A 21,848-nucleotide genomic window follows, 5' to 3' on the forward strand; every position below is an offset into this window, starting at 1 on the left:
TGTGTTCCCATGAGCACATTCTCAGCACCAAATTCTATAAGTTTGGTGGATTTTAATTGGTGTAGTTGGTGAATTTGCAGGGGGTCCACCATTATAAGGATGTAGGATCCAATCAAAATCACCCAAACTAATGAATTTTAGTGCTTAGTGTATGCCCATGGCCACACACTAGAAAAACCGTATATTATATATATTATTTATAATTTTTTGGTTCAAGATATATATAAATACGTATAATTCCAATTTACAGTTATTATTTAATATTATATATTATACAAAATTATTAAATGTAGTAGTATATACTAGTAAGCAGTAAGTTACTACTAGTAACCCATGAGCTCATGACTCACAGACAGTCACGTGCATACCGTCTTTCAGAAAAGGAGATTAGGGTTTGGGGCCGCGAGGACGCGAGCGCAAAGATGCTGGGTGGGGATTTATCATCCTTTTTAATTTAATTAGCTTGAAGGTAAGAGTAGGTATGTCTAATCGTTCGTATGATCGATTGTTGTTGTTGGTGCGAGGTCGAAGCTAGAGGGGAGATTCGGGTTTGGATAAAACCCGAACCCAATCCGAAATTCGTTGGATCGGGTTCGGGTTTTGTTTTTCAAATCCAAACGGGTTCGGATCGGGTTCGGGTTTGGTGAAAATTTTCGGGTTCGGGTTCGAATATCACAAATGTCCGAACCTTCCAACTCGTTGCCATCCCTACTCTTCATGCATGAAGACTTAAATCTTTGGTGGCTCGCAAGTTTTTTCAAAGCCTTGAAACAGAGCAATGGTAAAGATGGTCTTCAGGATCGCCATACCATACCCTAAGGAAACGGAGTAACAAATGTATGCCATCAGATAATGGTGTATCATTAGGTTTTGGCATCAGATAATGATATCTTACCTCATATCATTTTCTTATCGGTTCTCCTTCCAATGATATATCACATCGTAAATCAAATTATTGTTTATCGGTTTCTCATTGCAATGATATATCACATGGTAAATCAAATGACTCCAATATGTCGTCGAGATCCTCGTTTCACGAAAAATTGACTTGGACTGAATATATATGTAAGATCTAAACTCGAATTTGGACTCGAATAAATCCAAATATCTATATTCGAATTCTTTGGTTATCATGTATGATCGCTTTTAAGATAGTTAAAGCGATCAAACGAAAGCGACCTTGTATAAATTCCACCGAAATTGGTCGCTTTTAAAATTAAATGATATTTTTGTTGTCTAGCCAATAAAAGCGTCGAAATCGATGGCATTTATAGACGGTCATTTTTTAGGGTTAAAAGCGACTTTCTCGTATCCGCAATCGCTTTTATTCTTTGTCCAGTGGGCGGGAAAATTACCGCTAAAATTGAGCCTGCAATCCAGATAAAAAAGAGAAGGCCAATCGTGGAATTTTTAACAGCCACCACTGTTGGTGGAATGTATAAAAGCGACCACATAACTCAGGTGGAACCCGCCCCGAATGGGGCAGATCCGCCCCGCTAATATGGGGAATGGGATAGTGACGGGGATTGATTTTCTGCCCCGCCAAAATATGGGGCAAGTATGGTATTTGTAGAATCCCCGCGGGGATTCCCCGCTCCGCCGAATATATTTAATATAAATAAATAATTTTATTTAATATAATATATTTATTGTATTTAATATTATTATTTTATAATACACAAAACTATAATTTTAAATGCATAACATGTCTCTTTAATTTCTATTATATTTAATTTTTTGCTTTTAATATACATGTCTCGTATATTTTAATTAAATTCTGAATAAAAAATTACTAAATTCTAAAGTAATTATTTAAAGAATAATATTATAGCAGTGGGGCGGGGCGGAGCGAAATTATATTAAATCCCCAGTGGGGCGGGGATGGGAATTAAAAATAAATCCCCGCGGGGAGTGGGGCGGGACGGGGCAGGAATAATATACATGGGGCGGGGCTGGGAAATAAAGTCCCAGCCCCCGAACCCGCCCTATTTTTAACCCTAGGTGGTTGCTTTTAAACCTAGTGACGTCTTATCTTTCAACCTCGCTTCTTGTCCACACATTTCTTTCTCCTTCACTAAAAAATGGCTAAATGCCATAGATTATATTCGATAGCGGCTAAATTCGACTGAATTCTATCAAGAATATATTTCACCAAAAATGTTTCGTCAAATTTAATAAAATCAATGCATTTTCCTTAAAACAATCTCTATCAAATTTTATTGATTTTAGTATTATAAAAAAAATTAAAAACAAATAAATTATACTTGTATGATATTTTAATGGTCAATTACCAAAATTGCTACTTGGTCAAACTAGTCTAATTTTGTATTAAGTTAATATTAAAATGATTTTTGTGAAAATCCAACTGTCGTATGGATGATGATACCTATTGATTTTAGTCATATGAAGAAATAATTGAAAATCATGTAAAAGTTCTACCTGAAACGAGATTCCTCCGTCATTAATAAAATAAAATTTTGAAATAATTTCTTTGACAATCCAGCTTTACAGATGTTAAGATATATTAATATTTCATGTGAAAAAATAATTAAAAATCTCTGAATTTATCTTGCATGACTTTATAAAGAAAATCTATTAAAGATACTAGTGTTTTACGAGATTCATTCTTGGTTAACTAAATAACTTTTTGAAATTATTTTTTTTGGAAAATTTAACCATATGGATATTAAAACATATTGATTTTAGTCATGTGAAAAAATAATTAAAATTTTTTAAATTTATCTTGAATGACTTTATTAGAAATATCCATTAAAAGCATTACTCCCTTAAATGAGATTTGTTCCCGATTAACAAAATAAATTTTTGTAATAATATTTTCAACGATCCAATAATACGGACGTTAAGATATAAAAATTATAGTCATGTGAAAAAATATTTAAAAATTTCTAAGTTTATCTTACATGACTTTATAAGAAAATTTTAATAAAAGTACTATTCCCTAAAACGTCTTTCAATCTGAGTAATAAAATAATTTTTTAAAAGTAACCACAAAATCAACTAAAAACAACCCGAAATCAATTAAAAATATTTAACAACCACACTCCTTCACCACTAACTCCACCTATTCAAAGTATATACTAACGACCTCAATTTGGGAATACGGCGTGAAAGTATGGCCCGACGATGATATTCCCGGACACGATTGACGGCGGAGCCAGGGCGGCGGATCTAGGATTTAAACTTTGGGGGGCACCAAGCAAATTTTCGGAAAACACCTATATATTTTAAATTTTATCGGGGCACTTATATAATTTTGCAAAATTTAGAATGGTGAAAAAAATGTAAAATAAAAGTAAAATTTAGGGGGGCACGTGTCCCATGCTTCTTCCTAGATCCGCCCCCACGGAGCGTTGCCAGATGAAAATGAGGAGGAATCCAAGAGTTCGGATGAAGATGAAGATGCGAAAAGAAAAAGGAGTGTGACGTGATTTGGTGTATACTCCACAAGACTTCTGAGAAAAAGGAAAGTACAAAGCAAGTCGTAAAAATGAAATAGTATAACTTCAAAAAAGTAAAAATACACTGAAACTTTATGGACCGTAATTTTGTAAATTGTTTGTTCAGAAACGTATTTCCACTAAATTCCCTAAAAACAATGACAAAATCTCAATTGGTATAAAATTGCAGGTGCTATAGTCTCGCAATAAAGCTATAGTCTCAATCACACTTGCCGGTGTATACAACTTCAAGAACACAAAATCAGAAATCCACACAAATTATAAATAAAACGTAGACATAGACACAGTAAGTTGCTAATTTTCAGAAACATAGCAAAAGTGTTTAGTTTTCTAAAAAAACAGCAAAAGTATTTTATTTTTTTTAACACAGTAAAAGTGTGTTCTTTTCTGAACACATTAAGAGTGTGTTCTCTTATGAATCACAACAAAAAATACTCCCATTCTTTTCTGAAACATATCAAAAGTGTGGTTTTCAGGAAACACTTTGAAAAGCATGTTATAGTAGTTGGCCAATACTGCCAAAGGCGATATATGTGCAGTTATTGTTCAGTTGTCTCATTCAAGTTGATACATATCACCTTTAGCTGTCTCCTTCACTCTGTTATCTTTCGCCTTCAGCTTCTCCCCACCTGCTATCATCCAACCGCTTTTATTCCCATGAGAGCTTTATAAATCTCTAGCTAAAACTAGGCTTCGAGTTATGTCATTTTAGAACGTGCTCGTAATGTTGTGGTGTTTTGGTTTTATCGGAGAACTGATGTTCTCAGCTTAGCACGAGCCTGTGTATGTTTTAGTTTGTTATAGAGTGTGTTTTATCGAATAATTATTCCTAATTCATTTTGGAATGCCCTTGTGATATAACAGTTTTGGTATAAAGAAACCGAGCCTGTCTAATTATTAGTTTGTAGGTTTGGCTGCTTTATCCACTACTCTTCAAATGCAGGATTGTCAGTGATGTTGGATTGAAGCATGCGGAATTCTTACCTGATATCGTGCCTGTGTGAATCACTGCTCTGCAAGATAGCACCCCAGCTGTTCTCGACAATCTGGTTTCCGTAGCACACTTTCAGAATCGCAATCCCCAGGTAAGTATAGGAATCTAATGTGATGTAATTTTTTGAACAATAAAATTTGTTGTATACATGTATGCAAGGAAACGATGGAAATGTCAATTGGCTTTGGTGTTTTGGTCATAAGGGTATCTGAGTAAAACTTAAAAAAACGGTCTATCTTGATATGAAGTTCTTAGTTTTGACTCCACCAAAAAAATATTCCTAAAATTTCTGAGCGCATTAGGAAGTTTCTTCCAATATGGCAACACATAACTAAATCACCGGTATTTTATAGTTCAGATTATAATTAGATCTAAGTTCTTTTGAATATCTCCATCCTATGTACATGTATGTCCAAAGGATACAGCTTTATCGCAGGTCTTGGTATCTTTGATACTTTAAAACTATAATCACATGCTATCTGTACATTTAAATTAGGTATTTAGGGTTTTGGTTCTTCCTAGTTTACTTACGAGGATTGAAGTTCATACCACTGGTAAATGCTGTACGAATAATTGTTTTATGCTAATGCATGGTCACTTCTCTGTTAGAGCTTGGCACCATAAATATATACAGTTAAATTGTATTACACCATAATTTCATCATTCCTCTATTAGTTCTTGGAATCTCAAATATAATCACTGGTCCACGCAGAGATTAATATATTACATGCTGATATTTATTTTCAGGGTATTTACTCTAGTGAGTTGGACGATTCACTCAAATTGTCACGGGTTTGGATGTTCAAGTTTAAGGATAAGATATTACATGTGTGACAATAAGTAAGTTGTGTTAACTTTTCTGCTACCTGATCGCCGGTTTTATCAGTCGTGGGGGAATTACGGAAGCTTCGAGCCAAAGGTAACAATGACAATTTATCTATGCTGATTCTAACCCATTCTAATCAAAACCCACTATGTATGTAGCACGTCTATTTTAAAACAGAGACACGTAAAATCTAAATCAAAATTTATAACATCATCGATATATATTTTTTTGAGTAATAAAGCCTCACACTTTTCCTTCAACACACGCAGGCAAATATATTTTGATATCTTATACTTATACTAAATAGTGCAACTATGTTCCTCAGATATGATAGTGTGGATATCAATTGCAGTTCTAGTTGTCTTGTTCATGGTCCAAAGATTTGGAACACACAAAATTGGCTTCACCTTCGTACCCATCCTTTCTATTTGATTTTTATTCATTGTGTTCGCCTGTATAACTTCATCAATCACGATACTTCTATAATTAAAACTCTAAATCCGATCCACGTCTTATATTATTATTTAAAAGAGATAAAAAAAACTGACTTGAGTTTCCCTTGGGGGCATTGTTCGGTGATTGATTCCAGATTCCCGATTCTATAGCAGGAGAGAAAATATTGTATTTTTATGTTTTTTGACCATTAATTTTGCAAATTGAAGGTGTTGAGGTGCTATTTGATGATGTTCGACATTAGAGTGTACTTTCAATACAATTAAGTCAGTGTCTATCATTGTTCGGGCCATTGTACTGCAATACATGAGCTAATCTTATTACCTCCCAAAGCACAAAACGGATGTAGGGAATGTCTTCTACAAAGTTGTGCCTGGTAATTTCAGTTTAAATTGTATCTTGCTATAGCTTTGTAGAAGGCATTCACTGCATCCATTTTGTGCTTTCGAAGGTAAGATGATTGGCCCATGTATTGTAGTACAATGGCCGGATAAATGACATAACAAGTACTTAACTGTATCGAAAGTAGAGTAAAATGTCCAACTACACATCAACAAATAGTACCTCAGCATCTTCATTTTTAAAATTAATTGTCAAAAAATATAAAAGATGCAATATTTTCTCATCTGCATTGGAATTAGGAATCTGGAATCAATCACCACCTGTTATGGAGAGAACAGTGCCTCCAAGGGAAACCCAAGCCAGTTTTTTTTCTCATTTGAGATAATATAAGATGTAGATAGGATTTAGGGCTTTAATTACAGAAGGATCGTGCTAGATGAAATTATACAGGCCAGTGAATGCAATGAATATAAACCAGATGATGAAAAGGATGGATGCAAAGGTGTAGCCAACTTTGTCGGTTCCAAATCTTTGGACCATGAACAAGGCAAATATAATTGCAACTGATATCCACACCATCATATCTGAGGAACAAAGTTTCATTCGTTAGTATAAGTATTACATATTCAAATATAAATGTGTGTGTCTGTTTGAAAAGTGTGTGATTTTATTACTCAAAAAAAATATATTCATGATGTTATAAATTTTGATTTAGATTTTACTTGTCTCTGTTTTAAAACAACTGTGATGTATACATAATAAGCTTTGATTATAATTGGTTATAATGAGAATAGATAAATTGCTATTGTTACCTTCGGTCATTTGTTCGAAGCTTGATTAATTTCTACCACGGATGATAAAACTGGCGATCAACGTGGAGCAAAAAAGTTAACACAACTTACTCACTGCCACACATAAGTTACAGGTACAAAGGGAGGATACCTAAGGCTAGTATTTTCTACAATTTTATCGGCAAGAATGTACACATGGAATGATGTGTACTGAAGAAAGTATTATGATGAGTTGGAACACATCATTTCTACTGAAAGGTTGAAAGATATTGCACCTAACACAAACGTTTGTCGAATCCCTGGCATTGCAATGTTCTATTCAGAACTGAATATGTTCCGTTGCATCATGAGATATGGATAAAATGATAAACTGATATACGCAATGAAGAGGAACCATTTGAATGACTTTTGGTAGAAAGATTAAAAGCATACGTGCAAGAAGAATTTTTAATCAACAAAAGTAACCAAAATCACCTACAAAGTAATGAGGCGGCTAATGATTACATTTATGTGCGAATCGAGGAAGATTAAATAGAAAATCAAGCAACTGAGAGAGACTTAGAGGAGGTACCACATGACACAGAGATGACGGAGGTAATCGGGAAGGCATGGTACGTTTGAGTTGTGTATTTTGTGAAAGACAATGAAGTGATCGCAGGAAAAGGCATAAGCCTTTGGAAAGAGTTCTAATTAAATATGCTTATAATTTTCTTAAGAACAATATAAGACAGAGCATTAGAGCACGTGCAATGGGGGACTAACTCCCTTCTCGATCCACACATAAAAAGGACATGAGTCTTTGATTATTAACTTTGCAGCATTGGAGCAGTTGGTAAAAAAGTGGCCAGGACCTCTATGGTGTCCCTGGTCCGTTCGTATTCGTGCAGACTGTATGTTTAAAGCAAATGCTTTTATTTGTAAAAACCACTTCTTGCCTAGATGGCACATAAATGAACAAAAATTAAAAGAGAAGTGGGCTTCCCATCGTGGATGCTCTTAACAAGGTGTGTGTATTTGTTTTCTTTTTTTACCGATATACACTTGCTCGTATCGAGATATACCAATACTCCAAGGAGTTTTTTTCATTTTAAAAACTTATTATCTAATCGAAAGACATGAAAATATCTCCGGAAGTTTAGACAATAAAACTTAATATCCGAAATAAAACGTCCCAAATTTAGACCCAATGTGTGTGTATTTGTTGATGTTATTATCTCTCTATTTATTTAGACATGTATAACTATAATTGCTCATTTCACGATAATTTTGTTTTTCCCGATTTGTTTATTATTGCCCTTGATATAATAATTGCGCCATAAATCTTTGGTATTATCCTATTTCAATTTTCAGCTATCGATAATCATTCTGTGTAGGGGCCGTTTGGTTTGCGCTGATTGAGAAAGGGAAAGGGAAACAATTAGAGTGATTCCTAAGTGCTTGTTTCATTAAAAATGTCATTCTCTTTTACCTTTTTTAGTATTGGGTTTACCCAATATCACTCCTTACCCATTCCCCCACCCCTAGTAGGTATGTCCTTTACCTTTCTTATTATTTTCACTTTTCATTTATGATTTATGTATGAAATCGTTAAAAAGATAGAAATAATATGTTAAATATTTTTGAATATAGAAAATTAATTTAGTTGTTGTAAATTAGAAAAACGATGTAATTTATATTTTTTTATTAAAAAAATTCCTATAATTTTTAAATGTAAAATATATTATTTTTAAAATATAAATAAATTATATTATTATAAACATAATATATTTGAATCTTTTAAAATTATATAACATTGTGAAAAACAGATTTAAAATTTGTCATATAATTTTTCATTCCGTTTCTTGATCAAAACCAAACAGGTAAAATAATTCAGGATCATTTTTTTCATTTCTTCACGTTTCCCTTTCTACATTTCATTCTGTTTCTCTAAAGCAAACCAAATGCCCCCTTAATTTATCATGTTACCTGAGTTCGGCTTAGTGTAATACAATGTTTTTTGTAGACCTTCTAGACCAAAAACTCTATCATTGGGTTAGAAAAATAATGAATTAGTTTTTGTTTTCTAGTTTAATACAATCTCGTACACATTGTTCTAGGACCGTCAATTGAGCAACTATAATCATATAGTAGCATTATCACATATTTATCCCACATATCTCTCTAAACAATCGACAATTACATGTCGAGCCTATCACTTTAAAGAGCACTGCATTGGGGATTATCAGCTTGTACATCAAAGCTCTAACACACTTTTTTTCACCGACTTCAGTCATGTTTAGAGGTTGGTTGTAGAACATATCTTTGTTCTTATCTTCTTCAGTTTTTGACATTTTCACTCTATCCATATACTCTGTCCATATAAGCTGCATCAGATTATGCTTGAACTTAATAATTAGGTCTAATTTTGATAAACTAAAATTGAATCTTAGTGGAGCATAGTTTGAAAACAAATACATGTCTGATTATGTTTTGGATAATTTTTTTTGGGTTAACTAGATCAATTATGAAGGTGTAACACGATGGAGTTTGTTGACTTGAAGATGGAGAAGAAGAACGATATATGTCTAGTGATAAAAAAGGACATGTGCTAAACAATTGCAAGAAATAGAGTGATATATATCGATATGAAGCAAAATGCTATTTACCCTAAAATGTGTTCCCAAATTTTCTCAGAAATCTAGTTGACAATGTATGATTGATTCCACTCACATCAATAATAATAGATCTCTTTGTATGCACATAAATCACCCAATTAAAACTAGTCATATGTCTGCCAGGAGAAAAAATATGAAATAGTATTTGGGGTATGTAGCATTACTTATATATGAAACACAAAACATAACTGATGCCCTTAAAAAATATGAAATAGTATTTGGGGTATGTAGCATTACTTATATATGAAACACAAAACATAACTGATGCCCTTGATTGTAGTTGCTGCTTTAACTGCTCCAAAAGAAAATAACCATCGTATATTTTACAATATTGTATATCTAATATGTAGCTTCTAAACATATTAACGTTGGATTTAAAACAATGAATCACTAAGATGTTGGTCTACAATGATGTAATAATAGATATTTGCATGAGTTGCTTTTACTCATCTTTAATAATAATAACATTTAATAATATAATGTCTTTAAACGCTACATGCACTTGGCTGAATTTAATTAATATTAAAGTTTGGCATGACTTATTCAATAAATCAAATATTAGCTAATAGACAAACATACTCAAAATTCACGGTTGTTAGACTAATAAATATATTTATATAAATATATTAATAGGATGAGAAAAGAAAACTTGGAAATGAAAGGGTGATTCATCAAAAGATTATAAAAGTTTGGGATTAGCAAATAAATATAAAGATTGATTTGCGTGGGAATTCAAGGAAGAAGAGTTGAAGAAAAGAAGTTAGGAATAAAAAAGGAGATAAATTGGAAAGTATTTAATTAAGGATCAAATCTACTATAGTTTATTAATATAAAATATTATATGTGAAAAATCAAATGTATAAGAGTACCACTAATGAAAGCAAAAAATGTGTGATTACCAATTATACACCTATACCTTAGAGAATATCTGTTGTACTGCACCGTATAAAATTGTTTGTGTAGACAATTAAATCGAAAAATGTAATTAGTCTTGCAACGGGGAGAAGAGGTCCTCAATATTATAATTTAAAGTTGAAATGTCTTGAATATTACATTCTGGGATGCCATATCAAGGGGTTGTATTGAACTGAAATTTTAATGAATTGTTTCTATAATATGGATTTTAATGAATTTTATCTGATTTTGATTTTGTGCGGATTCTTAATTTAATGGATTTTAAACACATACCAATTGAATACCAATAGATTTTAATGGATTTTAAATGATGCCAATTGAATACCATCAATTTTAAAGCATTATTTAAAATCATAATTGAATACCACCAGATTTTGTAGTATAATTTAAAATCCCAAATGAATAACTCAAGATCCTAATACATTTTTTAAAATCCAAATTGAATACTCTCGAATTTCATGAATGAAAAAAAATATTCTTTAAAGTCCAATTTCAATACACCCGGTGAAACACTACATTATGTAGCGTCAATGTTTAAAATCCAATTTCAATACACCCCGCGTATATCTGACAAGCTTAGACTCTTGAAAAATTCAGCAATCACGAGCTTATCCCTGTGCTTTGGATCATTCTTGGTCTTCAACAGGCCGGTTATTCTCTCCAGCATGCGGCACTTCAAAATTTTCTTGGCCAGCCAATTTTTCTAAAGCTTCTAAAGCTTTCAAGATTTTGTAAGATGTCAGCTGTCATCAGGTACCTTCACACAATATGAACTCTCTCCGTGAAAATACACGACACATTTGTTACTAGTCAACAGGTCATAACAGATAAAATTTACGGAGATTATCCAATGCTACTGGTGAAGAAGGCTATTGACTTCCGGCTTTTTGCAAAAAATGGTTCGGACAGAATATAGCCCCCTTGCAAGGAGGCAAAACTCCACAGAATGAACAGGGGAATAAGTTTGATCATGGGAAATGTTGAAATAGCTTAACTGGAAGAATGGTGCTATCTACTTTCCTCTACATGTCTAGTTTGAGTAAACTGTATACAATCAATACGGAAGTCAGAACAAAGATAAAAAGAAAACCAGACTTTAGATTTGTGATGGCCTAAACATTATAAAACACATTAATGTCAATTTTAGAAGTGCCAAAAAGGAACAATTACCAAAGCCCTTGTCACAATTTCGATCTAATATATAAGATTAATGAACCAACCTTCTCACTGCTCTGCTTTGATCACATTGTGCTGAAGCAGAAAGTGATTCATTGTGTTGGTGTTTAAAATGAAAACTACTACAGAAGAGAAGAGAACTACACAAACTTCATATTCATTTCATAAACTGCACAAACTAATAAACAGAATCCTAATCATAAACCTCCTATACACCAGGTCTGAAGTTGCAAACCAGAATGACTGTCGCAGACTGCATCTTAATTAAAAAAACACTAGAGTAGCAATCAAAATAATCTTAATCAACTAGAAATTACTACACAAACTTGACAATCCTTGAAACATAAAATCTCCTCATCTACATACCGAGTACGTACCTAGTAATTACTACAAAGACATAAGATTCTTTGATTAATTCGAAATATATCTTTGATTAATTCTTAAAAGATATTTGACCAAATCAATTTTTAAGAGTTAGTTAGCCGGTATGATTTTTTTAATACTATATTACACTGTAAATGGGACTAACATATTAAAAATTACTAAAATATAAATAAACTTTTAGTTAATCATTTTAACTGATCTCCTGTTTATAAATTAATTTGTTATACATACTTATTAATTTTTAATTAATAAAAAATTAAAAATGAATAATAGATATTTTTTAATATAAAACTCTCAAAGGAAAAACAGGTAGTAAAAAGTACAGTGTACTACTAACCTTGTCCTGGACCATTTCTTTTTTTTATGCCTCACTCGTCCAGACAAATTTTTTTTTGTCGTTCAGATATCGTCAAGCTACATCAGTTTAACAAATAATCTAAACAAGATGCATGGTTTACATAAGTGTCATTCAGGTGTTAACAAATGAGACAGTTCAAGCAATAAAAATTAGAGTTACCAAGAAAGAATCAGCTTTAACTATTATGATTGTTTTTTGACAAAGGATATTTTTCATAATTTAGGAAGTTAGAGCATCTCCAACGGTACTCCTAAATCATTCCCTAAACAATAATATAAAATGTGGTTCCTAGTAAGTTAATACACCGGAAAACGTGAGAACTCCAATGCTACTCTTTATATTTGGCTCCTTATTCACATTTTATATTTATTTTATATAAATGAGAGGAAAAAGTTAACTAAAAGAGAGAGAAGATTGAAGGAAAAATAATATAATATTGAGTTAGGAGCTACTAGATGCTCAAAGGAGAGAGAGTAGGCTCCTAAATTTTTAAAGAGCATCTAGAACCCATTGGAGCACTAAATTTTGATTTGCTCCTAAATTTTAGACTTAGGAGCTTGTTTAGAGAGCCCCTTGGAGTTGCTCTTACTGATTGCATTTTGTGTCATTTTGGTCACACAAGTAACAAACTTGCGACACTTTCTATCTCAATCCGCCAAGACATGTTTGGATTTAAAGTGAAATTAAGTTCTAACTATTTTTTTAATCCAAACATGTCACTTGATTAAATCAAGAATTTACAATGAAATTTAATAAATTTTCAAACAAGCCATAACACAAATTAAAAATTTTATATTTCTTGTGTTCTTTGTTTTTTCCCTTTTTATCTCATTATTTAGTTTTATTACATTATTTTTTTATATTTTGTCTTGAGTTAAATTATATATAAATAACTAAAATATTAATTTAGAAGGTAATGAGAAGCAAACTTAAATTGTTAATGAAGCGGTGGTGGACATATATAAATTTTAAGAAATAAGGAATAAACCCTAAATAATTAGTAAAGAGGTTGTAATTATAAAATTAATATTAGAAACATTCAATTGAATCTAAACTGAAAAATCAATCAATTTTGATTTATTTTACTTAAACTGTTCTTTCAATTTACGTATTTGAATCATGATAAACCATATTTCATTATATATATTCATAAGATATGTTAATTTATATGTATCTAAAAATTTGTTTAATTTATAATACATGTTAACCATAAATGTGATGTATAATATAAATGCAATTGAATATTATTTCTTTATATATAATATGTGATATATTAAAGAAGCTATATTCGTATTAAATTAAATTATTATTTGTATATGAAATTTATTATTTTTATCTGAAATATTATAATTAAATATGTACAATGACAGTAAATAACACAGCAAATAGCTATGCACCCATTCCAAGAAAAAAAACAATTTACGAGGTATACATGTGTACATGATTAGAAAAACCTTATTATTTATAATAAGTGATGACATTAAAAAATAATTTATAATAATATGATGATAACAGCGGATGAAAAATATTTTATATTATCCACATACATCAGTTAGTGAAAATAATTTATAATATCCAGACGTTCATCAGAGTTCACCGATATCTGATATCCGAAGTCCATCAAATGTAACAGATATTATTATTAATTGATTTTGTTGAAAAACGACTTTGTTCTGATGCCTATATAACACTCCTTCTACAGAGAATAAGAAAGCAAAAGTCATGGACCAACTCTGCTCTCAAGACATCCCTCCACATGAAAATGAAAATGAGGCATATACAATAGATAAATGGAGCTTTAAAGAAACTAAGTTATTTGAAACTATCATGGAAAAATTTGAAGAAAATGGTTCCATGGCATTTTTTGAAGAGGTAGCCATTTCAATGCCATGGAGAAGCATGTCATCCATCAAAAATCACTATAACATTTTAATAAACGATATAAAATTGATCAAGTCCTCCAATGGTCAATTTGAAGATATCGTCAGTGAGGTTACCGGGGAGGAGGAAGATTGTGAAACCATTAACATGGAAGATACCAACATGGAGCTGGAGGGGGGAGGTGTACACAAGATTCCAAGGCCAAAGAAAAGAGGGATCCCATGGAGCATACAGGAACATAAGTAATTTCTCTCATATAATTATTATTACATACTTGTTTTATTGTAAACAAATCGTAAGTTTTTGGTCATCACTCTGTTCTTGGGTTTGTAATATGTGACAGGTCATTCTTGGAAGGGTATAAAACATGTGGAAAAGGAGAATGGAAGAAAATATCAAAGGACTTTGTTCCTAGCAAAACTCCATCTCAAGTTGCAAGTCATGCCCAAAAATATGAAAAGCGCCTGCACACCGACACTCCCCCTGAGAAACGTAGGCAAACCATTAATGACATCAGATGTCTTTGCTGTGACTCTGGCCCATGCAAGTTTGTTGCCACTGGGTCACCCGCCTAATCATCTCGCGAATCAAGCAGCTTAATTATGATTATGCTTATCACAACTAATAAAACCTGGTTGTTCTATGTATTATGAACACTTATATGGGCGTGTGTGTACTTTGTGAACCTGTTTGTGTCCTTTGTCTAATTCCCTGGATCATGAGAGTGCAATAAAGATATCAGAGTGTAATAAAGATATGTACTAAAGGCATTCAGTTGGAGAGTTTCCAGCATATGTCCTTTAAAGCTGAGGTTGTAACAAAGATTGCTTCTGAGGTTATAACTTGATAGTAAATAACACTATATTAGAGACATTTACAATCATGATGCAAACCAGTGATCACCACACAGGACTAAGAATTGAGTATTGAGTAAGATGTACTGCATTAATAAAGCAATAAGATTTTTACAAATATTCTGCAGGGCAGTCCCAAAAGTTTGCATAATTTATAATATTATGATGATAACAGGCGATGAAAATTTTATATTATCAGCGTCAGCGTACATCAGTTCTTAGTGAAAATTATATATAATATCCGGACATTCATCATACTTCACCGATATTTTATAATATCCGAAGTCCATGTGTCATGGATTTTATTATTAATAGATTTTGTTGAAAAACGACTTTGTTCCGGTGCATATATAACATCTCCTTCTACAGTGAAAAGAAAGCAAAGTGATGGACCGACTGTGCTCTCACCAAATCCCTCCACATAAAAATGAAAATGAGGCATATACAATAGATAAATGGAGTTTTGAAGAAACTAAGTTATTTGAAACTATTATGGAAGAATTTGAAGAAAATGGTTCCATGGCTTTTTTTGAAAAGGTAGCCATTTCAATGCCATGGAAAACCATGTCATCTATCAAAAATCAGTGATCTCTGGTTTCTAGAAAATCACTATAAGAATTTAATAAAGGATATGAAATTTATTAAATCCTCCAATGGTCAGTTTGAAGATATCGTCAGTGAGGATCCCATGGAGGAGGAAGATTGTGAAAACATTAACATGGAAGATACCAACATGGAGCTGGGGAGGGGAGGTGTACACAAGATTCCAAGGCCAAAGAAAGGCATTCAGTTGGAGGGCTTCCAGCATATGTCCTTTAAAGCTGAGGTTATAACAAAGATTGCTTGGTTATAACTTGATAATAAATAACACTATATTACAGACATTTACAATCATGATGCAAACCAGTGATCACCACACAGGACTAAAAATTGAGTATTGAGTGAGATGTACTGCATTAATAAAGCAGTAAGATTTTTAAAAATATTCTGCAGGGCAGTCCCAAAAATTTGCAGAGACATCAAATATCTATCAGCCTTTATTCCAGCAAGGGATGAGTAGGTAGTCAGATAAAGAAGCACGAATTGCTCCGCCTGGTTTCAATAAAAGATTGTCATTAATAAGGAAACATGAAAGGCTCCGTATTTTGACTCATATGAGTAAGAATAAATCAATTTATCAGGGATCAAAAATTATAACACAATCTGTCAGAACTATTTAAGTAATGGTATCAACTACCAATAGCTCTTGGTCAAATTATATATCTCTCGCTCTCTTTGCGACATGTCGACGGTTCGATCCTTGTAAAAGACGAGGAGGATGGTTGAGTGTGTTTTAAATAAAACAATTTATTTCAACTTTCACCGGACCCTTCCTTGCCAAGATAGAACAAACTAATTGAAGGATGAATTCTTGGAATATTTGGTTACACACAGAAATTCCACTTCAGTTGACAGGAAGAATGAATTATCATAAATTATTATTTGAGAACTACAAAATTAACATAACTTAAATACATTCGGTGAACCTGAATAATACACCTTCTAGAGGAAATATTATTCGGCTACTACTTGTAGGCTGTAGCGAAAGCGTAATACAATTTTCAAATTATTGAACTTTGTGTACTTCTGTCAAACAAAACTACAAAAGTTAACTTGTAAAGATTATGAGTTCAAAAAAGAAGTTGATTTCTCCAGCACTCTGTGTGATTCCACCCTTGTTTCTGTTCTCCAAAATTCCCTTCAGAACCATAGGATTGACTAATAGGGATAGCAATAAAATTCGATCCGACGGATACCCGATCTGAAACTCGAAATTTTAGATTTACCGAAGATTTGGATTTGGATATTAGGTATACTGATCTGGAACCCCATCCAGAATCCGAAACTCGATCCAAACCCGATCCGATCGAACCCGAAACCCGAGACAAAAATTCGAATATATATATATATATATATATATATATATATATGCCAACATTCCAGAGAGGGACTCCTTATATGGAGTTACATAGTGCGCCACTATAAATCATCAATTTTATTATAAATTTTGATATAGAATACATATAAAACGTGATTCTAATATAGAATACTATAAAATAAACCTATTTTAAGTAATTTAACACTTAAAATTTGATTAAAAAAAGTATATTTTCGAAACTGATTCTACATCAGAATAATTCTGGATGATTATTATTCTGTTATAGAATCATGTTGAGATATTGCATAATTTTAGATCATCTGTGGAATAAAAAAATTGTATAACTTCGTTTTCGGTTTAATAATCAAAATTTGCAATTATATTTCATAAAAAATATAATAAAATATATATTATGTATAAATTTATAATGGTGTCCTACGTAACTCCATATAAGAGGTATGCTATATATGGAGTGCTACCCTGTATATATATATATATATATATATATATATATATATATATATATATATATATATATATATATATATATATATATATATATATATATATATATATATATATATATATATATAGGCCAACATTCCAGAGAGGGACTCCTTATATGGAGTTACATAGTATGCCACTATAAATCATCAATTTTATTATAAATTCTGTTATAAAATACATATAAAACGTGATTGTAATATAAAATACTATTATATAAATCTATTTTAAGTAATTCAACACTTAAAATTTGATTAAAAATATATTTTCGAAACTGATTCTACAACAGAATAATTCTGGATGATTATTATTCTGTTATAGAATTATGTTGAGATATTGCATAATTTTAGATGATCTTTGGAATAAAAAAATTGTGTAACTTCGTTTTCGATTTAATAATCAAAATTTGCAATTATATTTCATAAAAAATAAAATAGAATATATATTATGTATATATTTATAATGGTGTGCTACGTAACTCCATATAAGAGGGTATGCTATGGAGTGCTACCCTATATATATATATATATATATATATATATATATATATATAGGCTTGTGCTCAAATGAGAACTTTTAAAAAAATGAGAACTGAGATTTAATATCAACCATTCATTTTTATAAGAGCAAAGTTAATCCTGGCTGTTGAAATGTATGGATTAACTTACAGTTTTGTCGGACACTTTCTCGCAATGACAACTTCCGATGCTCTCCCTCTCTTTCTCTCTCTCTAGTTTTATATATATCTCTCTCTCTCTAATTTTATCGCTCTCACTGTCTCGGTGTTTTCTCCCTGCAGTTCTCTCTCTCTCTCTCTCTCTCTCTCTCTCTGTCATGCCTCTCTCTGTATCACTCACTGCTATGTAGCTCCATATGTATGTGTTAATTGAATTCGGTGATTGAATAATTCCAGTATTATGAGCATTCTCCTTCTATCGAGTATCGAGCAATTTACTTCAATAGAATCGATATTATAGTTTGTCGGTATGATTACTCAAGTTTTAAGAATCAGTGACAATCAAGGTATTTTTGAATATATTGAATGTTCATTTTGTGTATATAAAAGTTTGATTTTGTTTGTTGAGCTTTTTATGATTTTTGTTTTTGTGAGATTTTGAATATTAATTTTGCTGATTGCGTTGTTAACTTTGTTTTTGATTTTTTTGGTCTTGTATCTATTTTAACTTTTCTTTGTAATGTTAGTTCTATTAATTTTGTTGTTTTGTTGAGCTTTGTTGTTGTTGTTGTTTATGTCTAGTGAAGATGAGCATGTTTTACAAGTTGTTCCCGCAATAGAGTTTGTTATAGTGCTTTGTTTTTCTGTTTGTTTTTTACATCTCTAATTGTGATAATTCGTGTAGGTGGTAGTGTAGATTCAACACATGTTAAGCAATATGTTGATGATGCTACATCTGTTTCTGGTCAAGGTTCTGGTAGTGCATCAGGTCTGAAAAGCGATAACTCTGTTTCAAATCTTAGTATAACTCTAGGAGGTAGTAGGTATTATTTGCCAAAGTGTCTTGATAATAATTGTAGACCATTTGTTGATCAGTTTTTTGACTCTTTGGTAGCTGGTGTGAGTTTCTAGCAGCCGGTACTTCATCGTGCTTCTTCATGTCCTATTTCAATGTCTGGAAATATAACATTCCCGTGAATCTTTGTGTTCTCGGGTTTCTTTGAACTTGATGCAAGTACAATGGGCATGTGTGTCTTGTTTGCAATCTTTTTTTAGAAGCCTTTTGCCTGCTTTAGTTCAATCTCTCTACATTCATTCAAGTGAGATGTAAGAAGTGCATTTGAGTATTTCACCAATAATCATTCAAGTTGTGCTCTCTGTCCTATTTGAATCAACAAAAAATAGAAAAAAGGTTAAAATAGTTGCGTAAATTATTTGATAATATAATGTGAAAACGCCTTTAATTTTCAAGTACCTTCTCTGCTTTAAATCTAGTATTCCATGTATTCTGTTCACCCATATAAGTCTCCATATATCTCATAACAAATATCTCAGTCTTCATTATTCCTTAAAATTTGTCGCTTTAAGGAATTTTTTATAAAGTGCTTCGTGTATACTTTTAAGTGCTTTGTGCATATTTTATACTTAAGTGTATTTTTATACTTTTAAGTGATTTTTTGTGTATACTTAATTGCTTTGTGTATACTAGTAAGTGCTTTGTGCATTTAATAAAGGCTTTAATTCAACATAACAACAGAATGATTGCTTTGTGTACTTATTTAGGACTTTGTGTCTTAAGGCAGAATACTGGTGAATCAGAGAACAAGATAAATATCTTAAGGCAAAATCCTGTTGAACCAAATGAGTTTGGTGAGCTATGTGAGATTAAACCTAGAGAATTTAGGCCGCTCGAAGATTTTGATGTTACTGTTTCCTTTGCTAACATCACACATGTATGTTCATTTCATTCTCACTAGATATGCTGATGTTTATAAATGTATTTATTTGGGTGATCTTGATTGATGTGTTTGTTCAGGGAGGCATGTCAACTATCTTCTTCGATTCCAAGGCAATTAAGATCTTTGTGGTGATGAATGGTGCTGGGCAACTTGAGATGGCATGTCTCCACTTGGCACAGGAGCATGGCCAAGGACAACAAGGCTGTAGTGGCTTTCAGGAGGGCCAAGGACAACAAGGTCACAGAGGCTCACAGGAGCAGGAGCAAGAAAAAAAATCACCTGCCGGAGAGGATTATCAAAGTGATGGGGGTGATGAAGATTAAGTTGAACTACTTTATTGCTTTTCTAATGAAGAATCTGTAATATCATTAAGAAACTATAGTGTGATTTTCTAAGCTCTGTAACGATAATACTTGATGATAATGTCAAGATTTAGTCATTTTTTTAGTTCAGCAGATATTTTTTATTTTAGTAATTTGTGTACATTTTTCAGTGTTTTGTGTGTATATATTTTGGTGCTTTGTATATATGTTGTAGTGCTTTGTATTTTATTTTTAGCTTATGTAAATTTGGTGATTTAATTACATCTTTTGGGGCTTTGAATATATTTTTTTAGGTGTTATACATGTCTATGTGTATGTTAATTTTTGAATCGTTATGTTCTTCTATTTTGAATTATTTGGTGTATGTTGATATTTAAGTTCTTTCTTTTCTCTTTAGTGTGCCAATTACTTATGAATTTGTGAATTGTTACTTACGGAATGTAAAAGAGGACTAAAAAATATGGAATGATATCTACATGCACAACAAGTAATTAATAAGTTCCTTAAAACACTAGTAATGACTGAAATTCAAATATTTAACACAAGTGATATATCTTTTTATGACAAATAGAATTCTATACATTAAACTTTCTTGCTGTCGGTACTTCATCATGCTCATGTCCTGTTTCAATGTCTGGAAATATAACATTCCCGTGAATCTCTGTGTTCTGGGTTTCTTTGAACTTGATGCAAGTACAATGGACATGAGTGTCTTGTCTGCAATCTTTTTGTAGAAGCCTTTTGCCTGCTTTGGTTCAATCTCTCTGTATTCATTCAAGTAAAATGTAAGGGTTGCATTTGAGTTTTTCACCCTTAATCGTTCAAGTTGTGCTCTCTGTCCCATCTGAATCAACAAAAAAATAGAAAGAAGGTTAAAATAGTTGCAGGTATTTTGTACACCGATATAAGTCTCCATATATATATGTCTCATAACAAATATCCCACAATCTTCACAATTCCTTAGAGTTTGCCACTTAAAGGAATTTTTTTATTAAGTGCTTTGTGTATACTTTTAAGTGCTTTGTGCATATTTTACACTTAAGTGTATTTTTTATACTTCTGAATGATTTTTTGTGTATACATAAGTGCTTTGTGTATACTAGTAAGTGCTTTGTGCATTTAATAAAGGTTTTCAAGAGACCATTTCAAGAAGTGGATGAGATATTGCAAACAGGAAGAAATGGTTCTTCGTCCTCTGTTCGGAGGTTTGTAGTATAGGGCTTTGATTTTGTTTTTGGTACTGGTGTTTCAAAGTCTTCATCATCACTGAATGTTGGATTCCTCATCATTTCAGTAACGTCTTGATGACCATCATCTTCGATATTGCATGGAGCAGAAGATGATGTGGTTGGAAAGCTTTTTTTCTTTAATCTTTTGCTTTGCCTTCTACTGGATCCTAATACAAGAAAATATATCATTTAAAATCGCACAGGTAGCACATAGAAACAGATTAGATGCCTTGTGTATTTAAGTGCTTTGTGTATACTTCTAAGTGCTTTGTGCATATTTTATAATTAAGTGTATTTTTTATACTTCCAAGTGATTTTTTGTGTGTATTTAAGTGTTTTTTGTGTATATTTT

General features: G+C 31.9%; 1 protein-coding gene and 1 long non-coding RNA gene across 2 annotated transcripts; both read left to right on the forward strand.

Moving 5' to 3' along the window:
• The first annotated feature begins 4,081 nt into the window (after positions 1-4,081).
• LOC108218157 (uncharacterized) lies at positions 4,082-7,636 on the forward strand. The gene is made up of 3 exons (XR_001806300.2): positions 4,082-4,262; positions 4,423-4,564; positions 5,221-7,636. It is a non-coding gene; the product is annotated as an uncharacterized LOC108218157 (long non-coding RNA).
• Positions 7,637-14,094: 6,458 nt separating this feature from the next.
• Positions 14,095-14,828, forward strand: LOC135152281 (transcription factor SRM1-like). Its single transcript, XM_064092150.1, has 2 exons — positions 14,095-14,495; positions 14,597-14,828. The coding sequence occupies exons 1-2, from the start codon at positions 14,095-14,097 to the stop codon at positions 14,826-14,828; spliced, it is 633 nt and encodes a 210-aa protein (XP_063948220.1).
• The last annotated feature ends 7,020 nt before the right edge of the window (positions 14,829-21,848 follow it).

Source organism: Daucus carota, chromosome 4 (genome assembly GCF_001625215.2).
Source record: "Daucus carota subsp. sativus chromosome 4, DH1 v3.0, whole genome shotgun sequence".
NCBI classification, from domain to species: Eukaryota; Viridiplantae; Streptophyta; class Magnoliopsida; order Apiales; family Apiaceae; genus Daucus; species Daucus carota.